This window comes from Portunus trituberculatus, chromosome 47, assembly GCF_017591435.1.
Source record: "Portunus trituberculatus isolate SZX2019 chromosome 47, ASM1759143v1, whole genome shotgun sequence".
Lineage (NCBI taxonomy): Eukaryota > Metazoa > Arthropoda > Malacostraca > Decapoda > Portunidae > Portunus > Portunus trituberculatus.
The window spans coordinates 35,354,047-35,377,468 of record NC_059301.1 but is presented as its reverse complement, the minus strand read 5'-3'; the positions used below and the strand labels follow the sequence as shown (position 1 = coordinate 35,377,468).

At 39.5% G+C, this 23,422-nt stretch overlaps 1 protein-coding gene across 7 annotated transcripts in view; it reads right to left on the bottom strand.

Annotated features, from left to right (window-relative positions):
* Nucleotides 1–23,422, bottom strand: part of LOC123520691 (BET1-like protein) — an 84,214-nt gene that overhangs the window by 5,765 nt on the left and 55,027 nt on the right. For 2 of the 7 annotated variants that reach the window (XM_045283214.1, XM_045283209.1), the window contains exons 3-4: nt 19,564–19,705; nt 7,619–8,608 (exon numbers count right to left, since the gene is read on the bottom strand). In XM_045283214.1, coding sequence (XP_045139149.1) covers nt 8,559–8,608; nt 19,564–19,705 — 192 coding nt within the window. In that variant the 3' untranslated portion in view covers nt 7,619–8,558. The other 5 variants (XM_045283213.1, XM_045283212.1, XM_045283208.1 and 2 more) reach the window with 4 other exon arrangements.

Below are 23,422 nucleotides of genomic sequence, written 5' to 3'. Positions count from 1 at the left end.
TTCGCCGAACGACGATTTGTACAAGTTCTTTTTACAGTATAATTTATTTCTGGGGTCCCAGATGTTTTTTTTTTTTTTTTTTTTTTTTTTTTTCTCACCAACAACTCTAATATCTTCTCTACATTGACATCAAATTTTCTAAGCTTATTCCGTGACGTCATAACGTTGCAAAGTTGCAAATCGACTGAACAAGACCTACATGTTGGTCTTGTTTTGCGACTGGTTTCTCTAGTCGCTAGGCACCGATATTTAGTCGAAAACTCTACCGACCTGCAATTTCAGTCGTAAATTGGATCGTGTAAACTCACCTTTAGAGTTGAACTGCATCTGGCATTTATCTGTCCGTTCGTTCATCCTGTTTAAATCTGCCTTCAAGGTGATGGCATATGAATCTGACCTAATTAATCTAGCAACCTTCGTGTCATCTGCAAATTTACTAATATCAGTACTAATTCTACTATCCAATACATGTTAAAAATAACAATGGCCCTAAAACTGAACCCTATGGTACCTCACTAATTGCTTAATCTACTTGAAATTAGTTTCGTTTATTGCTACCCTCTGTTGCCTATCACCTAATCACCCTTTATCCCGTGTGCTCTAACCTTTCTCAAGAGCCTCTGATGTGGTACCTTGTCAAAGGTTTTACTGAAATCTAAGTATGTAGGATGTCAAAATTATCACCCTTATCTGCCGTCTCATAAACTTTACTACAAAAACTCAATAAGTTTGTAAGGTATGGCTTTCCCTTCGCAAAGCCATGTTGTGAATGATTTATCAAACCGTGTTTGTCTAGGTGCTCCCTAATGATTATTTGCTATTATTCATTCCATTAATTTGCCCACAATTGAGGTTAAACTGGCAGGCCTATAACTAGATGTTAGGGTTTTATCTCCTTTCTTAAATATGGTTACAACATTAGTTTGTCTCCATATTATCGGTACCTCACCTGAATCTAGTGATATCCTCAAAAGCACTGTTAAAGACTCACTGACGACCTCCTTGCATTCCTTAAGTACTCTTGGGTATATTTCATCAGGTCCTGGTGACTTTATTTTTTTTAGGCTATATCGATCTCCTGTTCTATTCTCTCTTTAGTTATATGGATATCTGTTAGCTTCTCATTCTCCTCAGCTCTAAACATCTGTTCGCTATCTGGAATTTCCTCTGTGTCCTCGCGGGTGAACACAGTTAAAAATACTGGTTCATACTTCTACTAATCTTTTTCCCAGAAAAAAACATCTCCCAATTAGTTGTCTTTAAAGGAACTATTTCTTCTCTGTTTTTCGTATTGTATAATTGGAAAAGTCCTTTGGTATCTGTCTTTGACTGGCTACCCATGCAGAATAATTTACCACCATATATTTCTATTTTATTAATGTCTGACAAAATTTACTTGGCCACACAAACACTCACAACTCTTGCTCCATTCTCAAATTTTCGTATCAATTCCAGCTTTCTTTTTTTTTTTTTTTTTTTTTTTTACGTAGGGAAGAGGGCCAGCCAAGGGCAAAAAAAATGTAAGTTAAAAAAAGGTCCACTTGAGTGCTGGCTCTCTAAAAAGTGTAAAAAGTGCCAAAACCGTCAGCCAGAATTAGGGGAGCAAATGCCTCGATACCTCCCTCTTAAAAGAAGACAAGTTGTAGGAATTTGGAAATACAGATCCAGGGAGGGAGTTCCAGAGTTTACTAGTGAAAGGGATTGCATTAGAGAGCTGGACAGAATAGGGATGAGAAGAAGAAAAAAGCCTTGTGCAGCGAGGCCGCAGGAGAAGGGGAGGCATGCAGTTAGCAAGATCAGTAGAACAGTTACCATGAAAATAGCGATAAAAGATAGAAAGGGATACAACATTTCGGCGGTGAGAAAGAGGCTGAAGACAGTTAGTGAGAGGAGGAGAATTGATGAGACGAAGAGCTTTCGATTCCACCCTATCAAGCAAAGCTGTGTGACTGGAACCCCCCCAAACATGCGAAGAGTACTCCATACAGGGACGAATAAGGCTTGTAGCCCACCAGATCGGATCGGAAACGCCGCGGAAGCTTACGAAGCCTCGGAACGGACACGACACGACGTTCAGTACGCCCACCAGCTCAGATGACATCGGATCGGAAACGACGCGGGTGCTATGTTTATCTCTCAGTCTCTCTAGCTACACGTTGAAAGTTTCTATATACTATTTAGCAAGTAAAAAAAAAAAAAAAAAAAAAAAATTCATGTTGAATTTAAACGAATTATTACATTTATGGAAAAAAAAAAGAAACTACTGTTACTAGAGACGGCCCCACAAGCGTAGAATTATCGTACAAAGCGTACGATAGTGAGGAAGGGTATCGTACATCGTATTTGAAGCAAAATTGTCGTACAAACACGATAATCATCGTACGAATGGCAGCCCTGCATCACAACCTCTCCAAACACCGTTCTGCGCATGCGCAGTCTCTCGGACGCATCCGAACTATCAAAAATATTCTTTCCAAGATATCCGTGTCGTTTCCGTTGTGATCCGATGCGTCGTTTCGTTTCCGATCCGATCAGGTGGGCGTTAGCACGTTCAAATGTATGATTTAGATTTTTTTTCCGATGGTTCGTGTCCGTTCCGAAGTGTCGTTTCCGATCTGGTGGGCGACAAGCCCAAGGCCCTTATACAGAGTAAGCAATTGGAGGGGAGAGAAAAACTGGCGGAGACGCCTCAGAACACCTGACTTCATAGAAGCTCTTTTAGCAAGAGATGAGATGTGAAGTTTCCAGTTAAGATTATGAGCAAAGGACAGACCGAGGATATTCATTGTGGAAGAGGGAGACAGTTGAGTGTCATTGAAGAAGAGGGGATAGTTGTCTGGAAGGTTGTGTCGAGTTGATAGATGGAGGAATTGAGTTTTTGAGGTATTGAAAACTACTAGATTTTTTCTGCCCCAATCGGAAATCTTACAAAGATCGGAAGTCAGGCGTTCCGTGGTGTCCCCGCGTGATTTGTTAACTTCCTGAAGGGTTGGTCGTCTCTGAAAGAACGTGGAAAGATGTAGGGTGGTATTATCAGCGTAGGAGGGCAAGAAGTTTGGTTAAGTAGGTCATTAATGAATAAAAGAAAGAGAGTGGGTGACAGGACAGAACCCTGAGGAACATCCCTATTAATAGGTTTAGGAGAAGAACAGTAGCCGTCTACTACAGCAGCAATAGAGCGGTCGGAAAGGAAACATGAGATAAAGTTGCAGAGAGAAGGATAGAAGCCGTAGGAGGGCAGTTTTTAAATCAAAGCTTTATACCAGACTCTATCAAAAGCTTTTGATATGTCTAACGCTACAGCAAAAGTTTCACCGAAATCTCTAAAAGTTGTACGTTACAACTAGAGTCACTTACTTGGGAGACATAATTAAGAGTTCTAAGGTACTAAAATAAGAAAAAAAAATTATTCACTGATATTGGACAATATACATTGTTCAGTAGTGTCGGCCAGTGTAGGACACGTCATTTACCTACCTCGACGAGATTGTGTATCACCCCAAATGTGCATGTGCCAACCACGGAAAAATATATTCAGCCGCCAGCATGCCTCTATTCACCATCAAGAACACTTGAGCATCATGTGTGGAAATGTTGCCTTAAAAGGATGTCTGTTGCTCGCTTTCAGTTAACAATCACATTCCCTGATGGCATGGTCGTTCTTTTGATTTAGAAACAGAAACTAAAATAAAAACATATTCCCATCTCTCTCTCTCTCTCTCTCTCTCTCTCTCTCTCTCTCTCTCTCTTACATCCATTTTCTCTTGTGATGCCCGCTCTCTTGATAAAGAAATGAAAAAACTAAAAATAAATGCATATTTCTCTCTCTCTCTCTCTCTCTCTCTCTCTCTCTCTCTCTCTCTCATTCCCTTATTCGTTATCATATTTTCTCTCTCTCTCTCTCTCTCTCTCTCTCTCTCTCTCTCTCTCTCTCTCTCTCTCTCTCCTCCTCTTACTCGTTACCATATTCTATCTCTCTCTTTCTCTCATCCCCTTATTCGTTACCATATTCTCTCTCTCTCTCTCTCTCCTTACATCCATTTTCTCTTGTGATACCCGGTATCTTGATATTAAAATGGAAACTAGAAATAAATGCATATTTTGCTTCTCTCCCTTTCTTTCTTATTGTCTTTTATTCTCTTTCACTCTCTTATTCTTTTTCTTTCTTTCATTTAACCCCCTTATTCTCTCTCTCTCTCTCTCTCTCTCTCTCTTGGGAGAAAACAAACTACAGTACAATCTGAATAATTGGGATTGAACAAGAAGCTCTCAAGAGTGTAGTAACTATCCTAGAAATCAAGAGGGCAGCTGAGCAGAGAATGAGAATGCAAGTCAGTGTAAATGAGTCGTGCGTCTATAGTCTTCCAAATCTAAACGCTGCTTCCTGGTGGGGCTCCTTAGGAAATAGTAGGCCTTCCACTGCTGCCATGTTTCACCCAGAATTCAAATGGCCAAGTGTGTGACCTGACCCACCTCTCATTTATAGCTCTCTCCCTTCCTCCTTCACCTCCGCTCTCTCTTTCTCTCTCTCTCTCTGTGACAATCCTTCCTCATGTCTGTATTCGATTTCCCTTTCTTTCTTATTGTCTTTTATTCTCTTTCACTCTCTTATTCTTTTTCTCTCTTTCATTTAACCCCCTTATTCTCTCTCTCTCTCTCTCTCTCTCTCTCTCTCTCTCTTGGGAGAAAACAAACTACAGTACAATCTGAATAGTTGTGATTGAACAAGAAGCTCTCAAGAGTGTAGTAATTATCCTAGAAATCAAGAGGGCAGCTGAGCAGAGAATGAGAATGCAAGTCAGTGTAAATGAGTCGTGCGTCTATAGTCTTCCAAATCTAAACGCTGCTTCCTGGTGGGGCTCCTTAGGAAATAGTAGGCCTTCCACTGCTGCCATGTTTCACCCAGAATTCAAATGGCCAAGTGTGTGACCTGACCCACCTCTCATTTATAGCTCTCTCCCTTCCTCCTTCACCTCCGCTCTCTCTTTCTCTCTCTCTCTCTCTGTGACAATCCTTCCTCATGTCTGTATTCGATTTCCATCCTTAAATTCGCACTGTGCGTATGTGTATTCACCTAGTTGTAATTTTACAGGGCCTGGGTATCATACTCGTGTGGTCGTCTCCACATCTACACACATCCAACCTTCCTTTAAAACTATGCACACTCCTCGCTGACACCACCTCCTCACTCAAACTATTCCACACCTCCACACATCTTTGTGGGAAACTATATTTCTTCACATCCTTCAAGCATATTCCCTTGGCTATCTTTTTATTATGCGATCTCGTAGTTCTATTTAAATTTTCCTCTCTCAACATCATTTGCTCATTATCCACTTCATCCAGACCGTTCAACAGTTTATAAACCTGTATTAAATCTCCTCTTTCTCTTCTTTGTTCCAAGGTAAGCAAATTCATTTCTTTTAATCTCTCCTCATAGGTCATTTCTGCCAATTCCGGAACCATTCTTGTTGCCATTCTCTGCAATCTCTCCAACTTCCTTATATGCTTCTTTTTATAAGGGGACCAAACCACCCCAGCATATTCCAATCTTGGTCTAATTACCGTACTAATTAATTTCATCATATCTTTATCCATATAATGAAAGGCTAATCCAATATTTCTAATCAGATTAATGTTTCTCCAAACATCTTGTCAATATGAGCCTCAAACTGCCCATGGTCTTGTATTATCACTCCCAAATCCTTTTCCTTTTCCACCTTTTTCAACACTACTCCTTCACCCGTCTTATATAACCCTCTTGGCCGTCTTCCACTCTTCCCCATCTCCATCACATGACTTTTGCTTAGATTAAATTCCATCTCCCACCTCTTGCTCCACTCCCAAATCCTATCCAGATCTGCCTGTAAAATTTCACAATCTTCTTCACTCTTCACACACCTACACAACTTCGCATCATCCGCAAACAAATTAATATAACTGTTTACTCCCTCTGGCATATCATTAATATAGACAAGGAAAAGTATTGGTGCCAGCACTGAACCTTGTGGTACTCCACTCTCCACCACCAACCAGTCCGACTTTGCATCCCTTATTACCGTTCTCATCTCCCTCCATCTCAAGTAGTTTTCCATCCACTTTAACACTTTTCCCTTCAGTCCTCCATAAATCTCTAATTTCCATAGCAGTCTCATGTGCGGTACCTTGTCAAAAGCTTTTCCAAATATACACAGTCCATCCATCCCTCTCTCTTTTGTATTTTGTCAACCACTCTCGAATAAAAGCTCAGTAGATTTGTTACACATGACCTCCCTTTCCTAAAGCCAAATTGATGATCCGATAATAACTTATGATCCTCCAGGAACCGTATCCAATATTTCTTTATCACCCTCTCACAAATCTTACCGACCACACTTGTTAAAGACACAGGTCTATAGTTAAGAGGCTCTTCTTTACTGCCTCCCTTATAAATGGGCACCACTTCAGCTCTTTTTCACTCTACCGGTACTTCCCCGGTTTCTAATGAGCACCTTATAATATCATATAATGGATCTATCAATTCTTCTCTACATTCCTTCAATAATTTGCCTGAAACTTCATCTGGTCCCATCGCTTTATCATCTTTAAGTTCCTCCAACATTTTATATAATTCCTTTTTAGGTATCTTAATGTCATCCATGTGCACATTTCTTTCTACATTCTGAGGCTTTACAAACATTGTTTCTTTAGCAAATACTTGTTGAAACCTATTATTTAGCAATTCCGCAATATTTTTAGGGTCATCTACTATCCCTTGGTCTCCTTTTAACCTTTCAATGGACTCTCTCTTTTTAAGTTTAACATTCATGAACCTGTAAAACAATTTTGGATGTTCCTTACTCTTGTCTGCAATATCTTTTTCAAATTTTCTTTCTTCCTCCCTCCTTACCCTCACATACTCATTTCTCGCCACTCTATAAATTGTAAGATTAAACGATACTTACCAAGTTGAAGTTTGATCGTAATTTCACGAACATTTAAACGACGTCACTGAGGCAGTAAATGAGATGTCTATCCTTCTCTCAGTCCTTCAGAGTGTTGGTTTGAGGAACAAAGTATAAAAATTACAAAAGCTAAAAATTAAACAGTGAGTGAAGAAAAAACCCCAAAACACGGCGACCAAGAAGCCAAGAAGGAAGGAAATTTACTGCCTCAGTGACGTCGTTTAAATGTTCGTGAAATTATGATCAAACTTCAACTTGGTAAGTATCGTTTAATCTTACAATTTCACTTCACAATATTTAAACTGACGTCACCGAGGCAACAAATGAGAGCTTTAGAGCAGGTCCTCAAACCAAGCTGAACCCCAAAACCAGGAACGACTGAAAACCATAAGTATCATCTTCATGTATTCCAGCCAAAAGCATACAATTAAGTACAAATATGTGGACAAACAATGAAATCATATGAAAACCACCACAAAACCCCGTAGTACATTTTACATATTCATGGAGGAGACCCATCCTCCGCCAACACCGCCTGTGCAAATAACCCCTTCTTGCTAATTGGCCTCCCATAAAACTTCGAGAAGGTAGACTCCCTGGACCAGCCCACAGATGAAAGGATGGAGGACAGCGGAAGACGGAGCGCAGCCTTGCTAGACGCGGTGGACCTAGTAGAGTGAGGTGAAAAATTTGTGAGGTCAATACCCGCGGCTCCCATAACCTCCCTGACCCAGCACCGTAAGGTATCCTGGGAAGCCACCTTAATAGGGGGTTTGGTAGTCAAAAGAAGGCCAGTGATGGAACCCCTAGAGTCCTTAGTCCTCTCTAAATAATTGACAATTGTAGTATAGACACAGATAAGCTGGTCCGCAGAATATTTTTCAAAACATAATTCAGAAATGTGGCAACCAGGCCTAGAAGTTTTAAGGAAATCCCCAATACGAAAAACTATCATGGAATCCGAGATAGACATATTACGGATATCTAAGAAACTTAAGACTTGGCCACGCTGCCCCGAAACCAGTAACATTAAGGCAGTTAATTTGCAGGATAACTGAATGAGTGAAAGACGTTCATCAGGGCCGAGACTCTTTAAGTAGTTGAGCACTAACTCTGGGTCCCAGGTAAATTGACAGTGAGAAAAAGCAGGCCTCTCCTGAAAGACAGCTCGCATAAATTTAATAACCAACAGATGTTGACCCGCTGGTTGACCCCTGATCTTAGCGATGGCAGTACTATAACTCCGAACGGGAACCCTCTGAAATTCACACAGTAGGAAGTCTAAAAGAAAACTTAAAGGTGGTAGAAACGGATCAATTTCCCGCCGGAGACAAACTGACACCCATCTTGAGAGATACGGCCTATACTGTTGTAAAGTGCTCTTCCGCCAGGAGTGAAGCAAAAGCTGGGCAACGTCTCGCGATAGGCCTTGGACTTCAAAGGATCGCCTGATAAACTCATCGCAGTCAACACCAGAGACCGGGCCCGCGGGTGGATGTAAGCAGGGTTCTGCAGTAATGACACAGGGAGGCAAGGGAGGAGGACTGGTGGCTGAACAAGAAACTGAAGAGCCCTGGGGAACCATGCTTGCGACGGCCAGAGGTAGAATCGTGATCAAGGAAGCCCGGTCCTCCTGGAGTTTCCGCAGCACTCTGGCAATGAGACTGAAAGGAGGAAAGGCATATGAAGTCCTGTCCGCCCAATTAATTGAAAAAGCATCAACAAAAGTAGCTGCAGGGTCAGGTTTCCAAGAAACATAGGTAGCCACCTGGGCATTTAAGCGCGACGCAAACAGGTCAATATCGGGAACAAAAAACATGTCACATAACCTTGAAAGACAATCCAACATCCATTCGGTGTCTAAATTCTTTAACCTAGACAAAGAATCTGCCTCCACATTCTGGGTACCCTTTACATGAGCTGCAGACAAGGTAATGGCCCGAGACCCGGTCCAAGCATAGATCTCCTCTATCAAAAAGTTAAGACGGATCTTCGTGCTCCCACTGCGATTCAGGCACGCGACAGCCACTGTGTTATCTGAATGAAGGCGGATGTGGGCATTACTGACATTCTTACATAGTGACTGGAGACCAAGTAATATAGCTCGCAATTCTAGGCAATTGGTCTAACTCCGCGTGAGCCCAAGAGCCGCCCGACGCTGCGGATCCGATGATGGCACCCCAACCTGTCAGACAAGCATCGGCAAACAATTCAAGGTCAGGGGAAGAAGAACGCAGTGATTTAGATTGCAAGGGAACATTATTAACCCACCAAAGGACTAATTCCTTAGCATGCTCATCCAAAGAAACTCTAGCTGCATAATCCCCATGGTGCCGGGCAAGCTCCCTGTTCCTAATGATCTCAAGGTACTTGTAATGAATGGGGGCCAGGTCGACAGCTGGCTCAGCAGCCACAGCGATGCCAATGAAAGAAGATAAATCACGCAAAGAGACATGGTCCTTCAACAACAACCGACCTAGATCCTGAATTTTGATAATTTTCCTGAGAGGCAGAGTAGCAGTCATGAGGCATGAGTTTAGAATAATTCCCAAAAATTCCACCTCCTGAGTATGGACCAAAACTGATTTTTTTTTAACATTAATAGTGAGCCCAACCGAATCAAAAAGATACAGAGCATAACTCACATTGCTAATTAGCTCCTCCTCCGAGGGAGCAAAAAAGATGCAATCATCAATATAACAGATGACCATAATCCCAAGGGACCGGAGGTGACAGAACACTGGTTTCAATAATTTTATAAAGATCTGAGGGGCAGATGTTAACCCTTGAGGAAGACAGGTAAAGTGAAAACATTGGCCCTTCCAAAAAAAAAACGGAACCAACACCTTTCCTCAGATCTCACATACACAGAATAATACGCATCCTGAAAATCAATAGTCATGAAAAAAACACTGGGGCTGGACTTAACGCACCACATCCTTAAAGGAATCCATTTTAAAGTGAGTGTGAGTAACATACGGATTTAGCTCTTTTAAGTTTAGAATGACTCTGGCAGTAGTACCGTCTTTCTTTACAGTGGGAAAAACATTGGAATAAAAAGCATTGCCAGGAGAGGGCTCACATCTCTTAACAATACCCTGTTCCACAAACCTAAGCAGCGCGGCATCAAAGGGCCGCCCTGTCACTTTCTGAAAGGGTCAGGGGCCGAGGCAGAGCAGATTGTAAGGGAAGCTCATCAAACTCAAGCACCTGGCCACAAACCACATCAAGAATCCATTTATCAGAGGAAAGAGCTAGCCACTGCTGTCTAGCAGTGAAAATTTTCCCGCTCATAAAATTGTCAGAGGTATTGGATAAAGAGTTAATGGTAATACTGACTCGGCAAGGGTTCACTGGGCCGGCCTGTGTTGCTGGTTCCCCCTCAGCGGAGGAGGCCGCTGGCCTAAAAAAGGCTTAGACCAAAACCTTGAGTTCTGGGAAGGAGGGGCCCTCCTGGGAGCCTGGCAGGAAGCAGCCGTCCGCCTGGGACCTGACCGGTATGGGCAGAAAGAAGGCCTGCCCAGCCGCCTGGCCCGATGCAACTCCTCACACTTCTCAATGACATCAAAGGGGAACAGCTCTGCAGTGCCAACTTCACATTCCCAACGGCAAAGCTCCGCAAGGGCTGAATCGTTCACGTGAATGCGGGCCACTTCCTTCCTGAGCTGGTTAAGGTAACACACTGCAGAAGTCAGGAGACATACACAGTTATTCAGGCCATCCAAATAATCATCCACAGGCTTACCTTTCCTCTCCCCAATGTCACTCAGGCACTGGGCAACCGGAACCAGGCCCTTGGAGAGCAGGCCCTTGGTGAAAACCAGGCGAGCATCAATCAGCCTGCCCCCCACACTTAGAGCCTTGGTAATAACTGCATTTGTAGCAGGCACAATCAGATTAGGAACATTGCTGGGCAACCTCACCTTACTACAGGTAGTTTTCACCCCTTCCGCAATCAGGTCCGCCACGATGGAACCCAAATGGCTGACACGATCCTCCAGGGACGGGCCAGCTGAGTTGACATCACGGGCTGACTCCCCGCCACGAATCGAAGCCAACTGAAACGCTTTGTCATGGCCAGGGTCACGGCGGTCCCTTTTTCCCTGCTGAACATCAGACCAAGCACCATCTTCGCAAGGGCGTTTCCTGCCCGTGGAAAGCCACCCAAAAACAACGAATCGCTAAGGCCTGCTGGGTCCGCCATCTGCAAACGGGGCCACCCGACAACAGGGCAAATAAGCCAACATGATCCTAAGATCAAGAAGTATACCACCATGTATCAGCAGCGCAGGGTAAAGGAGAAGGTGAAAACTGACCAGGACAACTCCGAGGAGAAGCAGGCAAAGAAAAGGGCAGCAGCAGGCTCCGAGGAGCAGCCGGCAAAAAACCTGAGATCCGAGCTCGTGTGTAGACCAGACAAGGACGAACAACAGACTGACGAGGAGCGGCATAGACATCTCATTTGTTGCCTCGGTGACGTCAGTTTAAATAATGTGAAGTGAAATTCTCCTTATTTAGTATATTCCTGCTCTTTTTCCATCTTTTCCAAGCCACATCTCTCTTTTCTTTAGCCTTAACACAAGTTGCATTAAACCAATCCTTTCTTCCTTCCTCTCTCGGTTTATACTTTGGTACAAATTTCATAACTCCTTCTTTATAATATTTCATAAAAATCTCATATTTTTTTGCACTTCTCTGATTTGTAACATCTCCTCCCAATCTAATTTTCTGAAATAATTTTTCAAACTTTCTGTGTCCATCTTTCTATAATTCAATCTACCACTCCTGTATGTCTCATCTTTCCTTCGCTGTGTTATTGCCATCTGCATTTCCATAACCACATGATCACTCTTCCCTAATGGACATTTGTATTGTATATCCCCACATAGGTACACTTCTCTTGTTAACACCAAATCCAGTCTAGCCGGTTCATCATCTCCTCTATATCTAGTATTTTCTTCACCCTCTGTTCCATCATATTTTCCATCATTAGATTAAGAATCTCTCTCCCATGCTTCCTCTCCAACACCACTTACTAGATTTTCCCAATCCACCTCCTTACAATTAAAATCTCCTACTAGTATCACCTTTCTTTTCCAGTTAATACACTTTCCAAACTCTGTAAAGTATCCTTGATCATATTGTCGTATTCCTTAATGTCCAAGAATTTGTTTTAGGAGGTACATAGGTCACCATGATTATTAATTCTTTTCCATCACTTTTTAACCTTATGCTTATCACTTCTGCGTTGTTCTTCCCATACCAAACCTTATCCACATTTATCTCCTTCGTCATAATCATAACTCCTCCTCCACCTTTACTCTCTATCCTTTCTCCATATATTATATTTATTATCCAAATTTACCTTTGTTTTTTCATGTAATTTTGTCTCAGTCAAACACACTATATCAGGCTTCTCCACCATCATATAGTCTTGCAATTCCAATCTACTTGACAGTATCCCATCTATATTAGTATACATTACGGTCCACCCACTGCTCCCTCTAGGGGTTCCTCTGCATTCCTTCTCTCCACATACCACTTTCTGACTCTCTCTCCTATAACTCTCCAAAAAAACTTTTCTTTTTCCTCTTCAGACCGTTCATCATTTTTCCTTCTTGCCTCTTCCAACAATTCCTTATATCTTCTCCTCTCTTCCTCATTTCTATTTTTCCTCACACACCTCTTTACAACCTTCTACCTCTCTTAATTTTGATGTTCTATATAAGATGTCCTCGCAGATTGTTGTGACTTCAGTACTACTTTAATTGGTCTCCTTACTCCCTCCTTATACGGACCCAGTCTATGGATCTCTTCCACTTCTTCTTGTAGGTCTTTTTTTTCATCATCATTTAGATTTTTTAATAGATCTCTTACTGTTTTTATTTCTTCCTTAATTCTCTTAGCCTTATATGTTATATTTTGTTCTTTCATCCCAAATATCAACACACTCTTCTTCTTTTCTGCTATTTCTCTTATCAATGTTTCCTTATTCTTCATAACATTAACCAGTTCCTTGGACCTTTCTTTTTTGTCTTCCTTCAACTGATCTTTAATTATTTCTTGCAATCCAACCATCTCTGCTTCCCTCGACTCAGTCCATTGTGTTTTCTTCAGTTCCCATTCCCTTTCAAACCTTTCATTCTGCTCACTGATCATTTCCTTAAAGTCATCTTTCTCCTTTACTACTCTCTCCATTTTCTCCTCCAACCAGCTCTTGTATTTTTCAACCTCCACTCTCAAGTGTGCATTCTCATCCACCAATCGTTTTTCATTTTCCTCCAGTCTCTTAACTCTTTCCTTCAAAGCCTTGCGGAACTCTCTATCCTGCTCCTCCTCACTCCTCTGAACTTTTAATTCCTTCACCAACTCCTCAGATCTCTTCTCCAACATTACCAGTCTACCTTGCATTGTTGCTCCTGTTGAAGATGGATTCATGTTTTGACTGGCCACTTTCGGTTTTGCTCCCTGGGCCTCATCGGCATATTTTGAATTTGGTAACTTATTTCTTACCGGTCTATCCATTTTATTTCACTCTTCCTGGGAGCATGTGGGTGTGTGGTGGTGTGCACTGGGGCCTACTGGTAGCTAAGTGTGTGTGGTGGGATGCGTTGGCAGCTGTTATGACTGCCCTTTGTGTGGTTCCCGCTCTGTCGTTTGGAGTGCGGAGGTTCCCACACCTCCAATCACTCTTATGTACACGCCACCAGGCTACTTTCACTCTGTACACTCGTTCACTTGCTCTGGTCGCCCTTTAGTATCAATGACGGTTCTCACTCCAAGCACATTGCTTAGTGTGTGTGTGTGTGTGTGTGTGTGTGTGTGTGTGTGTGTGTGTGTGTGTGTATTTACCTAGTTGTAGTTTTACAGGGTCTGGGCTTTACGCTCATGTGGCCCTGTCTCCATATCTACACTTATCCAATTTTGTGTGTGTGTGTGTGTGTGTGTGTGTGTGTGTGTGTGTGTGTGTGTGTGTGTGTGTGTGTGTGTGTGTGTGTGTGTGTGTGTGTGTGTGGGATAGGTATCTAACACCATGACACATGACCTTGTCCCCCACTGTGTCTTGCAGGCAGGCTGCACCTTAGACAGTAATGAGTGTTGCTGTGTGAATGGAGTAAAAAATATTTTATCTTGTAGCTAGAATAACCTATTTTTTTTAGATTTTCATTCGTATTGTATATGGAACACAGTTGTTGCACCATTTGTCTGACAAAGGATTATGGTGAACACGTTGGTAAAGATTATTACATTTTCACAGCAACATTGTTACACTGGCTACTGGTATTTGTTATTGTGATATGCATATCGTAAGCATGGAATGTTAACTTTTCTTTTAATTATGTTCTTTTAATATATGATGATACTGGATTTTTGCTAAAGCATTTTATATGCCTCTTACGTATAAACATGGAGCTCTAATTTGCTAGTTCAAGTAGACTTGGCAGAGCTGGAAGGCCAACTATTCCCTAAGGAACCCCACCAGAAAGCCACATTTAGATATGGAAGACTATAGCAGGAATTTCTTCTCTGGTTACGATCAGCAGGAAGGGTGGCACATGATCTTCTCGAGGTACATGATCTGTGTTCTACAGAAATCATGTCCATTGAAAATTAGTGTACTGCCCTTACTATGCATGCATCCCTCCCAGGAGAAAATGTCATACACAGCCATCAGTATGCCTCGAGTCACCATAATGATGAGAGGCACGTAGCGCTTGGATGTTACACTGAAAGGGTGTTTGGGGCGCTCTCTCTTTCTCTGGTTTACATCCGTTTTCTCCAATGATGCCCGTTCTCTTCACATAAAAAATGCAACCAAAAATAAATGCATCTTATCTCTCCCTCTCTCTCTGTCTGTCTCTTTTTTTATTGACACAATTCATTATAAGGTAAGGTAATCTTTTATAGGTTAAAGGGAGTGTTGGGAGTATTCCCTATCTTAAAACCTAACTGGTGTTGAGTTTTTCAAAAATAAACTACTAAAGTACAAGGACTCTTATGCTAATAGTTTTATACTAAAGAAAAAGAAAAGAAAAAGTAAAGCACAGCATGATAAGATTCACGTGTTACTGTCACTTTATGCCATGTAACGTGTCTTTACCACTGCACTGCACTAGCTTGTGTCACTGTCATGTCTTTCACTGAGCCACTTGTGCACCATCACCTTAGATTTCTGGACACTCCACTCAACAACACAAGGATTCTCTCTCTCTCTCTCTCTCTCTCTCTAAGATTTCTCATTAAAATTCCATCATATAAAATCTATGTTTTGGAATTAATTCAACTTTGTCAGTTTATTTTTGGGATTCCAATATTGAAGAGTTCATCTTTACTTTTAATGACGTGATCATTAACTTGACTGCAACAAGAATACCCATCTACATTATGGGTAATTTTAACATTAACATTCTAAGTCATGAAGAAACACATGCACAAAATTTGGTGCATATGTTTCACAATACTTAATTTTTTCTACAATAACCAAATTAACACGTGTGACCAAAACCTCAGTATCAATTAAAGATCACATCTGGACGAGCGATGTTGATAATTATTTAATGAGTGGTATTATATTTAGCTTAATTAGTGATCACTTTCCCATCTATACTTTATTCAGTTTAGACCATAATTTCAGCACTTCTAATTAGGGGTCGAACGATTATTGGCTGGACCGATTAACTGGATAAACAAACCCTGACATTGGAAAATGAGTAATTGGATAAAAGTTACCTGGATAATGACCAGTTAATCAAATCAGATAATGAACCATGAAATAGCACAGGAAACCTGTACTCTCAATCATTCATCTCTTTCTCTAGTACACTTTGGAATTCCTTGCTTGCTTCGGTATTTCCATTTACTTATGACCTGAACTCATTTAAGAAGAAGGTTTCAAGACATTTTTCCAAATCTTTTGGCTAACTTTCTTGGACCTATTCAGGGACTGGCATCTAAGTGGGCCTTTCTGTTTAATTGCTTTATTGACCAGATTTCCCCTCTTACATAGAAAAAAAACAAAATTCTCATTCATCAACTAGAAATAATGGGTTCATGATTGAAAGTTTTTTCTTTACAAAAAAGGTAAGAAGGAACTGGTTTTCAAATAGAGTGGTAAACAAATGGCATGGATTCAGTAATCAGGTTGTTACTACTCAGATATTATCAAGCTTTGGAAAATTAGACAAACTTATGGATAGAGATGATAAGTAGAAATAGTTAGGTAAAAGTTTCATATAAGAACTGCCAAATGCATGCCTGATAGATTCTTATTTTCTCATTGTGACAGCAGTAGCTCCTCCTTTTCCGAATGTTACAATTAAGTAGGTAAAAATACACATTATGGTTCTGTATCACTTAGATCAAAGTATGAAAAATTATTTCATAATCTCTAGGATGCTACGGTCACAAGTTCTTAAAAAAAAAAAAAAAAAAAAAAACTAGAATGGACTGCCATGCCCATTGTGTACAATTATGGATCATCAACAAATAAAGAGAAGAATAATGAAAATTTTATATTTCAACAAATGTCACTAAACTACACATAATTGTTTATATTCACACATTCATGTCAGTTATTTTTGTCTTTTCATATAAAGTTGTTTTGTATTATGAAAAATATTTTTGATATGGGTCATTCACATCACATATTTTCAATGGTAAAGTATTCAAAATGTTATAAATCTATTCAGAAATTCAAGCAACATATAGGGAATATAGTGAGCAATTTTTGTGTTTATATTCACAGGGCAAAATATCTCACGATTTCCACATGTATGCATACTTGGCTACAGCACTGAAAACATGCTATGAAGGGCATACAGTCCTGTACACTCCTATACTCCTGATGCATGACTGAAATATTTAGAAGTAGTTGTGCACATACAAAATTTCTTTCCTGGAATGAAGATTTAACAAAAATGTTGCAGATCTATCTATGTATATCTATTTCCTAGGAGTTCCACAAGGGAAGAGTTTTTCAACCATTCGTTCTGGCCATTCCTTGTATGTTCTAATCATGTTCTCATTCTATCATTTTTTTCTGACATACTCCAGCATTATGTCTTCCCATTTCACTAGAGGTTTTCTATGACACTTCCATATTCATATACAGTAAGTCCTCATTATACGGTACATATGTGTTCCTGAAAACCTTACTGCAAATCAAAATTACCATATACCAAACCCATTATAACATGTAATAATAGGGAATGTGTTTCAGCACATCAAAAGCCACCCCTACAGAAATTAAAATACATGAAAATAGTCATATAAAAAAAAATGTAAAGTATTGGGCAAAAAAAAAAATAAAAAATAAAAAAAAAAAGTTTTTATTCACCTTTCACTTGCCATATATTCTATCAGATCATGTCCCTCCCGAGGCTAAGTAAGGGACAGTAGGGATTTCAGCCCTTACTCATCTTCCGGTGAGTGGGCAGACTACTTCTCTATTGCTTTGCCTTGTCAACTCCAGCAGTGTCTGCAGAACGTTTTGGGGCCTGTGTGTTTTGATAATATCCACAAAAAACACATGTAAGGATTTCACTTGTGTTCAATGGGAAATACGGGAAGAGATTGATTGTTGTTGTAACATCATCCACGTCACACTTCCCGCGCCACTCCAGCTCAGTGGTCACTGACAGCTGACTTTTGGCAGGACATTCGCGCACTTTGGCCCGACGCCTGAGGTTTCGTGTTGTTTACATATTGCTTGTGGACACTAGGCTAGTTGGAGTGTTCATCAAACTCTCCACAGTGCTGTAAACAACTAAACATGCCAAACAATTGCTCAGTGTTTGGATGCAATAACAGGAAAAGAAAAACAGTAGATGAGTGGATACCGTATCTGTTAATTTTTTTTACTGTATATCGAATCAAAGGTAGTAATTTCCAAATACCGTAACTGTGAATTTACCGGATAAAGATAATTTGAAACTTCATTTTATGTAAATATTTTGATTTGGCAGCAATTACTTTATTAAGATGCTATGCACAGTACTCTCCCACATCAATCATCACACATTTTGTTCTTTCACCTTTCCTTGACATACTACTGTACGCTTTATGAACTTTTTTTTCATCATCCAGTTTTACAAAACACAAGCACCTTTCTGCCAATTAACTTGAACTAATTAATTATTTTGTCTAAATTTCACTTGTATGTAGATCCTTTTCTGATTTTTAAGATAACTTAATTTTTCATCATAAACACTAATGATTCAAGCACCTTTTCCCTTAAAAACTCTGTTGTCTAACCTTCAATGCTTTCCATCTTTGGTTCCCAAGGTCCTATGTACAATACCTTTATCTTATATATAAAATTACCATTTCAGATACAGGTTCAACTTCACTAGTCATGGAACTGAGGCCTGCCAGTTAATGGGAATAACACCAATAATAATGTATATAATACATCAAAGAGTATGGCCTAAAAATATTCTTTAAAGGGTTTCAATACTCTCTTGAAAATAAATATGTTACATGTATAACTGTACAACACTGTTATACTAAAAAGAAAACATTAAAATGCTTCCCCATGAACAGAGGACACTTTAGCCTGTTAAATATACATCTATAAGTGAGAGATGTTTTCTGGGATGATTAATAATTTCAACCTCATCATTATTCTAACAATCATCATAAATCTATGTGATTCCATTGCAGGGCAAAAATAGTATCAATCATGGTGGCTGAAGGTGTGCTGGTGGAAAGTCTTCAGTATGAAAGGAGAGGAAAATGCTTTGCCTGGCTTCTGTATCATGGTCCTTTTGGGCTGAGCCAAGTGCACTCACCCTTATACAATTTGGTGAATTAATTAGTATCTTCAAATAGATCTCTAGAATTTCAAGAAACTTAAAATCACACTACAATTTAATCTGGAGATATTGTTGTTTATTGGAAGAACTCTAGACCATTAACAATGCTTTTCAATCTATTTATGTGTTTCCTATTAATGTAATGAAGTAATTTCTCAAGATAAGAGATCACTGTGAACAAATACCAAAGACCACAAAAGTTGCCATTAAAAAATATTTGCTAAAGTCATTTACTATATATCTATATATATTATATTAATTTTCAACTGTTGAGCAAGATTCATGAGTGAAATACATACATTATTGTTTTGAAAAAGGAAATATTTTCTTTCATATCATCACCATCATTATTAAGATTACAAGTATCAAAACACAAAAACTGTAAGAATATTTCACATATCAAATTATTCTAACATTGTAAGCAATCTAAAATACATGAAATTACAAAGCAACACATACTGTCCTACATTATGTATTTCAAAGTGAAACTTCCTCAGGAAAAGTTAAGAATGAACATATAGATATATCTCAGAGTAAGGCAGCCTTTATTACACAACTTTTTAAAGTTCGCTTGAAGAAAAAAAAATGCTTGCACAGATTTCACACCTTATGATGTCATTGGTAACTAAATAAAACAAACCACACATATATGATGACAATGATGATTCAATGAAATTAATCACAAATATGTATCACAACATACTCTGTGCTATAAATCTACGTGCTAGAAAAAACTTTAGAAATCAAGTACCAAAACAGAAAAAGAAAAACCACAACAAAACCTGCCATGTAACACATAGCCTTACGGTTCTGGCGGCCAGATGAAAGGAGATTCTTGACTCTGTTGATGCTGCCAGACATGAGTCCTTCACTTCCTGAGAAGTCATTGCCCATCCCTTCAAGAAGTCTGTTGTGTTCATAAGCTTCATTCTCAATGTCAAGTGCGAGCTGACAAAAATAAGAATAACATCAAAATGTTATCATTACTCTCCTAATCATATATGTACATGTACAAATTTTCCATAAAGGTATAATAATTACCTATGTACGTACATTCTATGTAGTGTACTAGGATATATAGGTAGTTATACTGATATATTCAATGACTGATTAGACAATACTTTTTTATTTATATATTTCTTTATGTTATAGACCAGTGGTTCTCAAACTATGGGTCGCGAGATCAATTTTGATGGGTCGCAGGGACCCAGGAACATTATCATGCTTTCAGTGTTTCAGTGTATTTCAGTTACTAAATTGAATTATTCTTCTTTAACCACAAAGTACTGTTCAGCTTCCACCCATTAGTGGTGCTGGCAATTTTATTTATAGTGATACCCATATTAAGGTCCATATTACCACCCAAGTGCATCTTTGGTGTAAGGCAATTACACCTTCACCTAGAACTTATGTATCATGGTGACATGTAGGCAACTTTAAACCACTTGATGGATGACAAAGTTTCAAGACGATACATGACGGGACTGAAACCTATGCATGGACATCTGCCAGATCCAATGCTTACTACCTTATCTACTATGCCACTGCCTCCCTATATATATTGATGTGCAATCATATCTATCCTGTAACTTCAAAACTATAATGTTAAAAACCTCTGACTACAGAATTTTTTTCAAATTAAAATGATTTTATATTTCATTTCTGAGAATATATGACTTTCCTCTCAGGAGAGCGTAAAGCCCAGGCCCTGTAAAACTACAACTAGGTAAAACTAGATAAATACACACACACGAGCCAATGACCATTCAAGGTGGACACAAAGAAACAGCTCTGGTGTAGGTTACACTGCCAATACCCGACCAAGAAGCCCAGCACACCTGATAACACCCAATACCCCACAACACATCATTAGTGTTATGGGGGAAGAGGGGGCTAGATTAATGACCCAGTCTCCAAAGTTACATTAAATTTTGCTTACGTCAAGGCAGAGAAAATATATGGAAGGATATGAGAATATGGACGGTACAGTTGTTGCTGCTGCCTATTTAAAGATCAAAGTATAAAGATGAATCAAGTATAAAGGGAAAAAGAGAGAGAACTGAGAAGTGAAGCTAATGAAGAAAACGAGAAAAGGAAAGAGAACAAGAAGAAATTCTACTGGAGAGTGCTAGACATGAGGCTGAGAAAATGGTATATTCAGGAAGGGGAAGGAAAACATTAAGAGTGATGTATGCAACTATAGATGGATTTATATCAGGATGCTTGGAAATGAGAGGCTATATATAGGAAAAAGGACCGGATGTGGTATGTATAAAAGAAACAAAGTTAAGTGAAGATTTCCAAGTGAATTTTAAAGAGCAGGGATATAATGTTTGGAGGAGAGACAGAAAGGGAAAAGCAGGAGTACTGATAATGACTTGAGAAGATATATACGTGGAGGAGGTACAATATGGAGATGGACTGGCCGAGGTTTTAAGCATAACAATTATGAACAGTGGGAGGGAAGAAAGGAGTACCATAGTTGCATATGTGCCACAAGACTAATACATGGATGCTTGATGTACATAAAGAAATGCAAAGGGAAGTGCTAAGTTGGACAATATGTTAAGGAAGGACAGAAGAGTGCTACGTGTGGGAGATTTAAACTGTAAACATGTAAATGGGGAAGAAATGAATACAAGAAGTCATCCTGGACGCTGGGGGAGGAAGTGTTACAACTGGCAGTGGTAAACACATTGGACCAATGGGTGAAAGAGTCTGGAGTACTCTTTGCATGCTTGGGGGGTTCCACTCACATAGTTTTATTAGACAGGCTGGAATCAATAGCTTCTTTGTCTCATCAACTCCTCTCCTCTTATTGAATGTCTTCAACCTCTTTCTCACCAGTGAAATGTTGCATCGCGATCTTTTATCGCTATTTTCATGCTAACTGCTCTACTGATCTTGCTAACTGTATGCCTCTCCTCCTCCTGTGGCTTCGTTGCAAAAGGCTTTCATCTTTCATCCCTATTCTGTCCAACTCTCTTATACAAGAGTTAACCAGTATTCTCATTCATTCATACCATTCTCTGGTAAACTCTGGAACTTCTTGCCTGCTTCTGTATTTCCATCTTCCTATGACTTGATTTCTTTTAAGAAGGAGGTATCAAGACATTTGTTTCTGTCCTTCAGCTAATTCTTTCCATTCTTTTAGAGAACTTGCATTTGAAGTGGGTCTTTTTTAAATTTTTTGTTGCCCTTGGCTAGTTTCCCTCTTGCATAAAAAAAAAAAAAAAATACAAGGTATAGGGGGAAGAACCACCAATACTGGATTTAGTTTTCACAAAAAAACACAGCCTTCTCCAAATATCAAATATCATATCCCAATGGGAAAAAGTGATCACAATGTCCTAGAAATTTATGTAGAGGATCAAGAATTTTTAAAATGCATTGAGGGAAACAAGCAAAAATTAAGGAACCACACCAAGTCAAATTATGTATATAGGGTTAAGTAACTACTTTGGTAGTATTGAGTGGAAGGAAATTATGCAAGGGAAGACAGTTCAAAACAAGTATGATATATTCTAGACAAGTATAATGAAGGAGTAAAGAGATATGCACTTGGCGAATTAATTAGTCTGGTGAAACTACAGGAATACTCCACTTAACGAACAGGATAGGGGATGTCAAAGCTGTTCGTAGAGCAAAAATTCATTAAGCGGACGTAATTTTCCCATAGGAAATAATGGAAATAGGGGGATGCATTCTGGGCCAGTCCCCAACATACCACATGGGTTAAATTTTTTTTTTTTTTTCTATTAGCTATTTACAAACCTTGCCTCCAATAAAGGATTGTTTTGTAATGCATAAAGAGAAATCTTACATAGAATACCAAAAAATAAAGCAGAGATGTGATTGGCCACAGACGAAGTGGAGACTCACGGTGACTCGCCCGCTTCTTCTTCTTCTTGTGACCCTTTAAGCCTGCGTGTTGTCTTTCAACACGATATCAAAATATGTTTCCACTCCTCTATTGCCTGCTATAATGGATATCATATCTTAGTATCCATATACGCTCATGCACAGATAACAGTAGATCTGGATTTGACATGAAAATCGCTGCGCTGCAGTAACGTACCCAAAGCCGGAGAACGGACCTTAAATTTCTAACCTCGAAATCTCAGCTCCTAGCCTACATAAATCTATGAAAATCACTGTGAAGCAAGCTAACTGTGTATAATTCAATGCCTGAAAGCGATATCTAAATCCATACAACAGTTATACAAGTCAAACATGAGAATTTATATAGTAGCCTACCAGGTGGATGTTTAAATACAACTTTAAGCTTACAGCTGTATTTCGAACACAAAATGCAAATTTTGTATCACTTAGGAATTACTTTACATGATTTTGGCTGTCCACTTGCTTATCTCTTCTTCACACCTGTGAGTTTACGCCTCGTCATCACTCTGTGACCGTGTGTTACCTCCTGTGGCGACACCAGGTTTGTGCTTGGCGTGGACATCACTGTTGGTGTCTTACTATCCCCTTATATATGTCACAGATGTTGCACTAGCGTACTCTATATAATTTCATTAACATAAATGCAATTTTTTTTTTTTTTTTTTTAAGACTATTTACAAAGCGCGTAGACGGGCTTTATTTTTTTTACATCATTAGCGCGAAGAAATATATCGCAGTAGTCACTATCAGTCACTGCCTAGG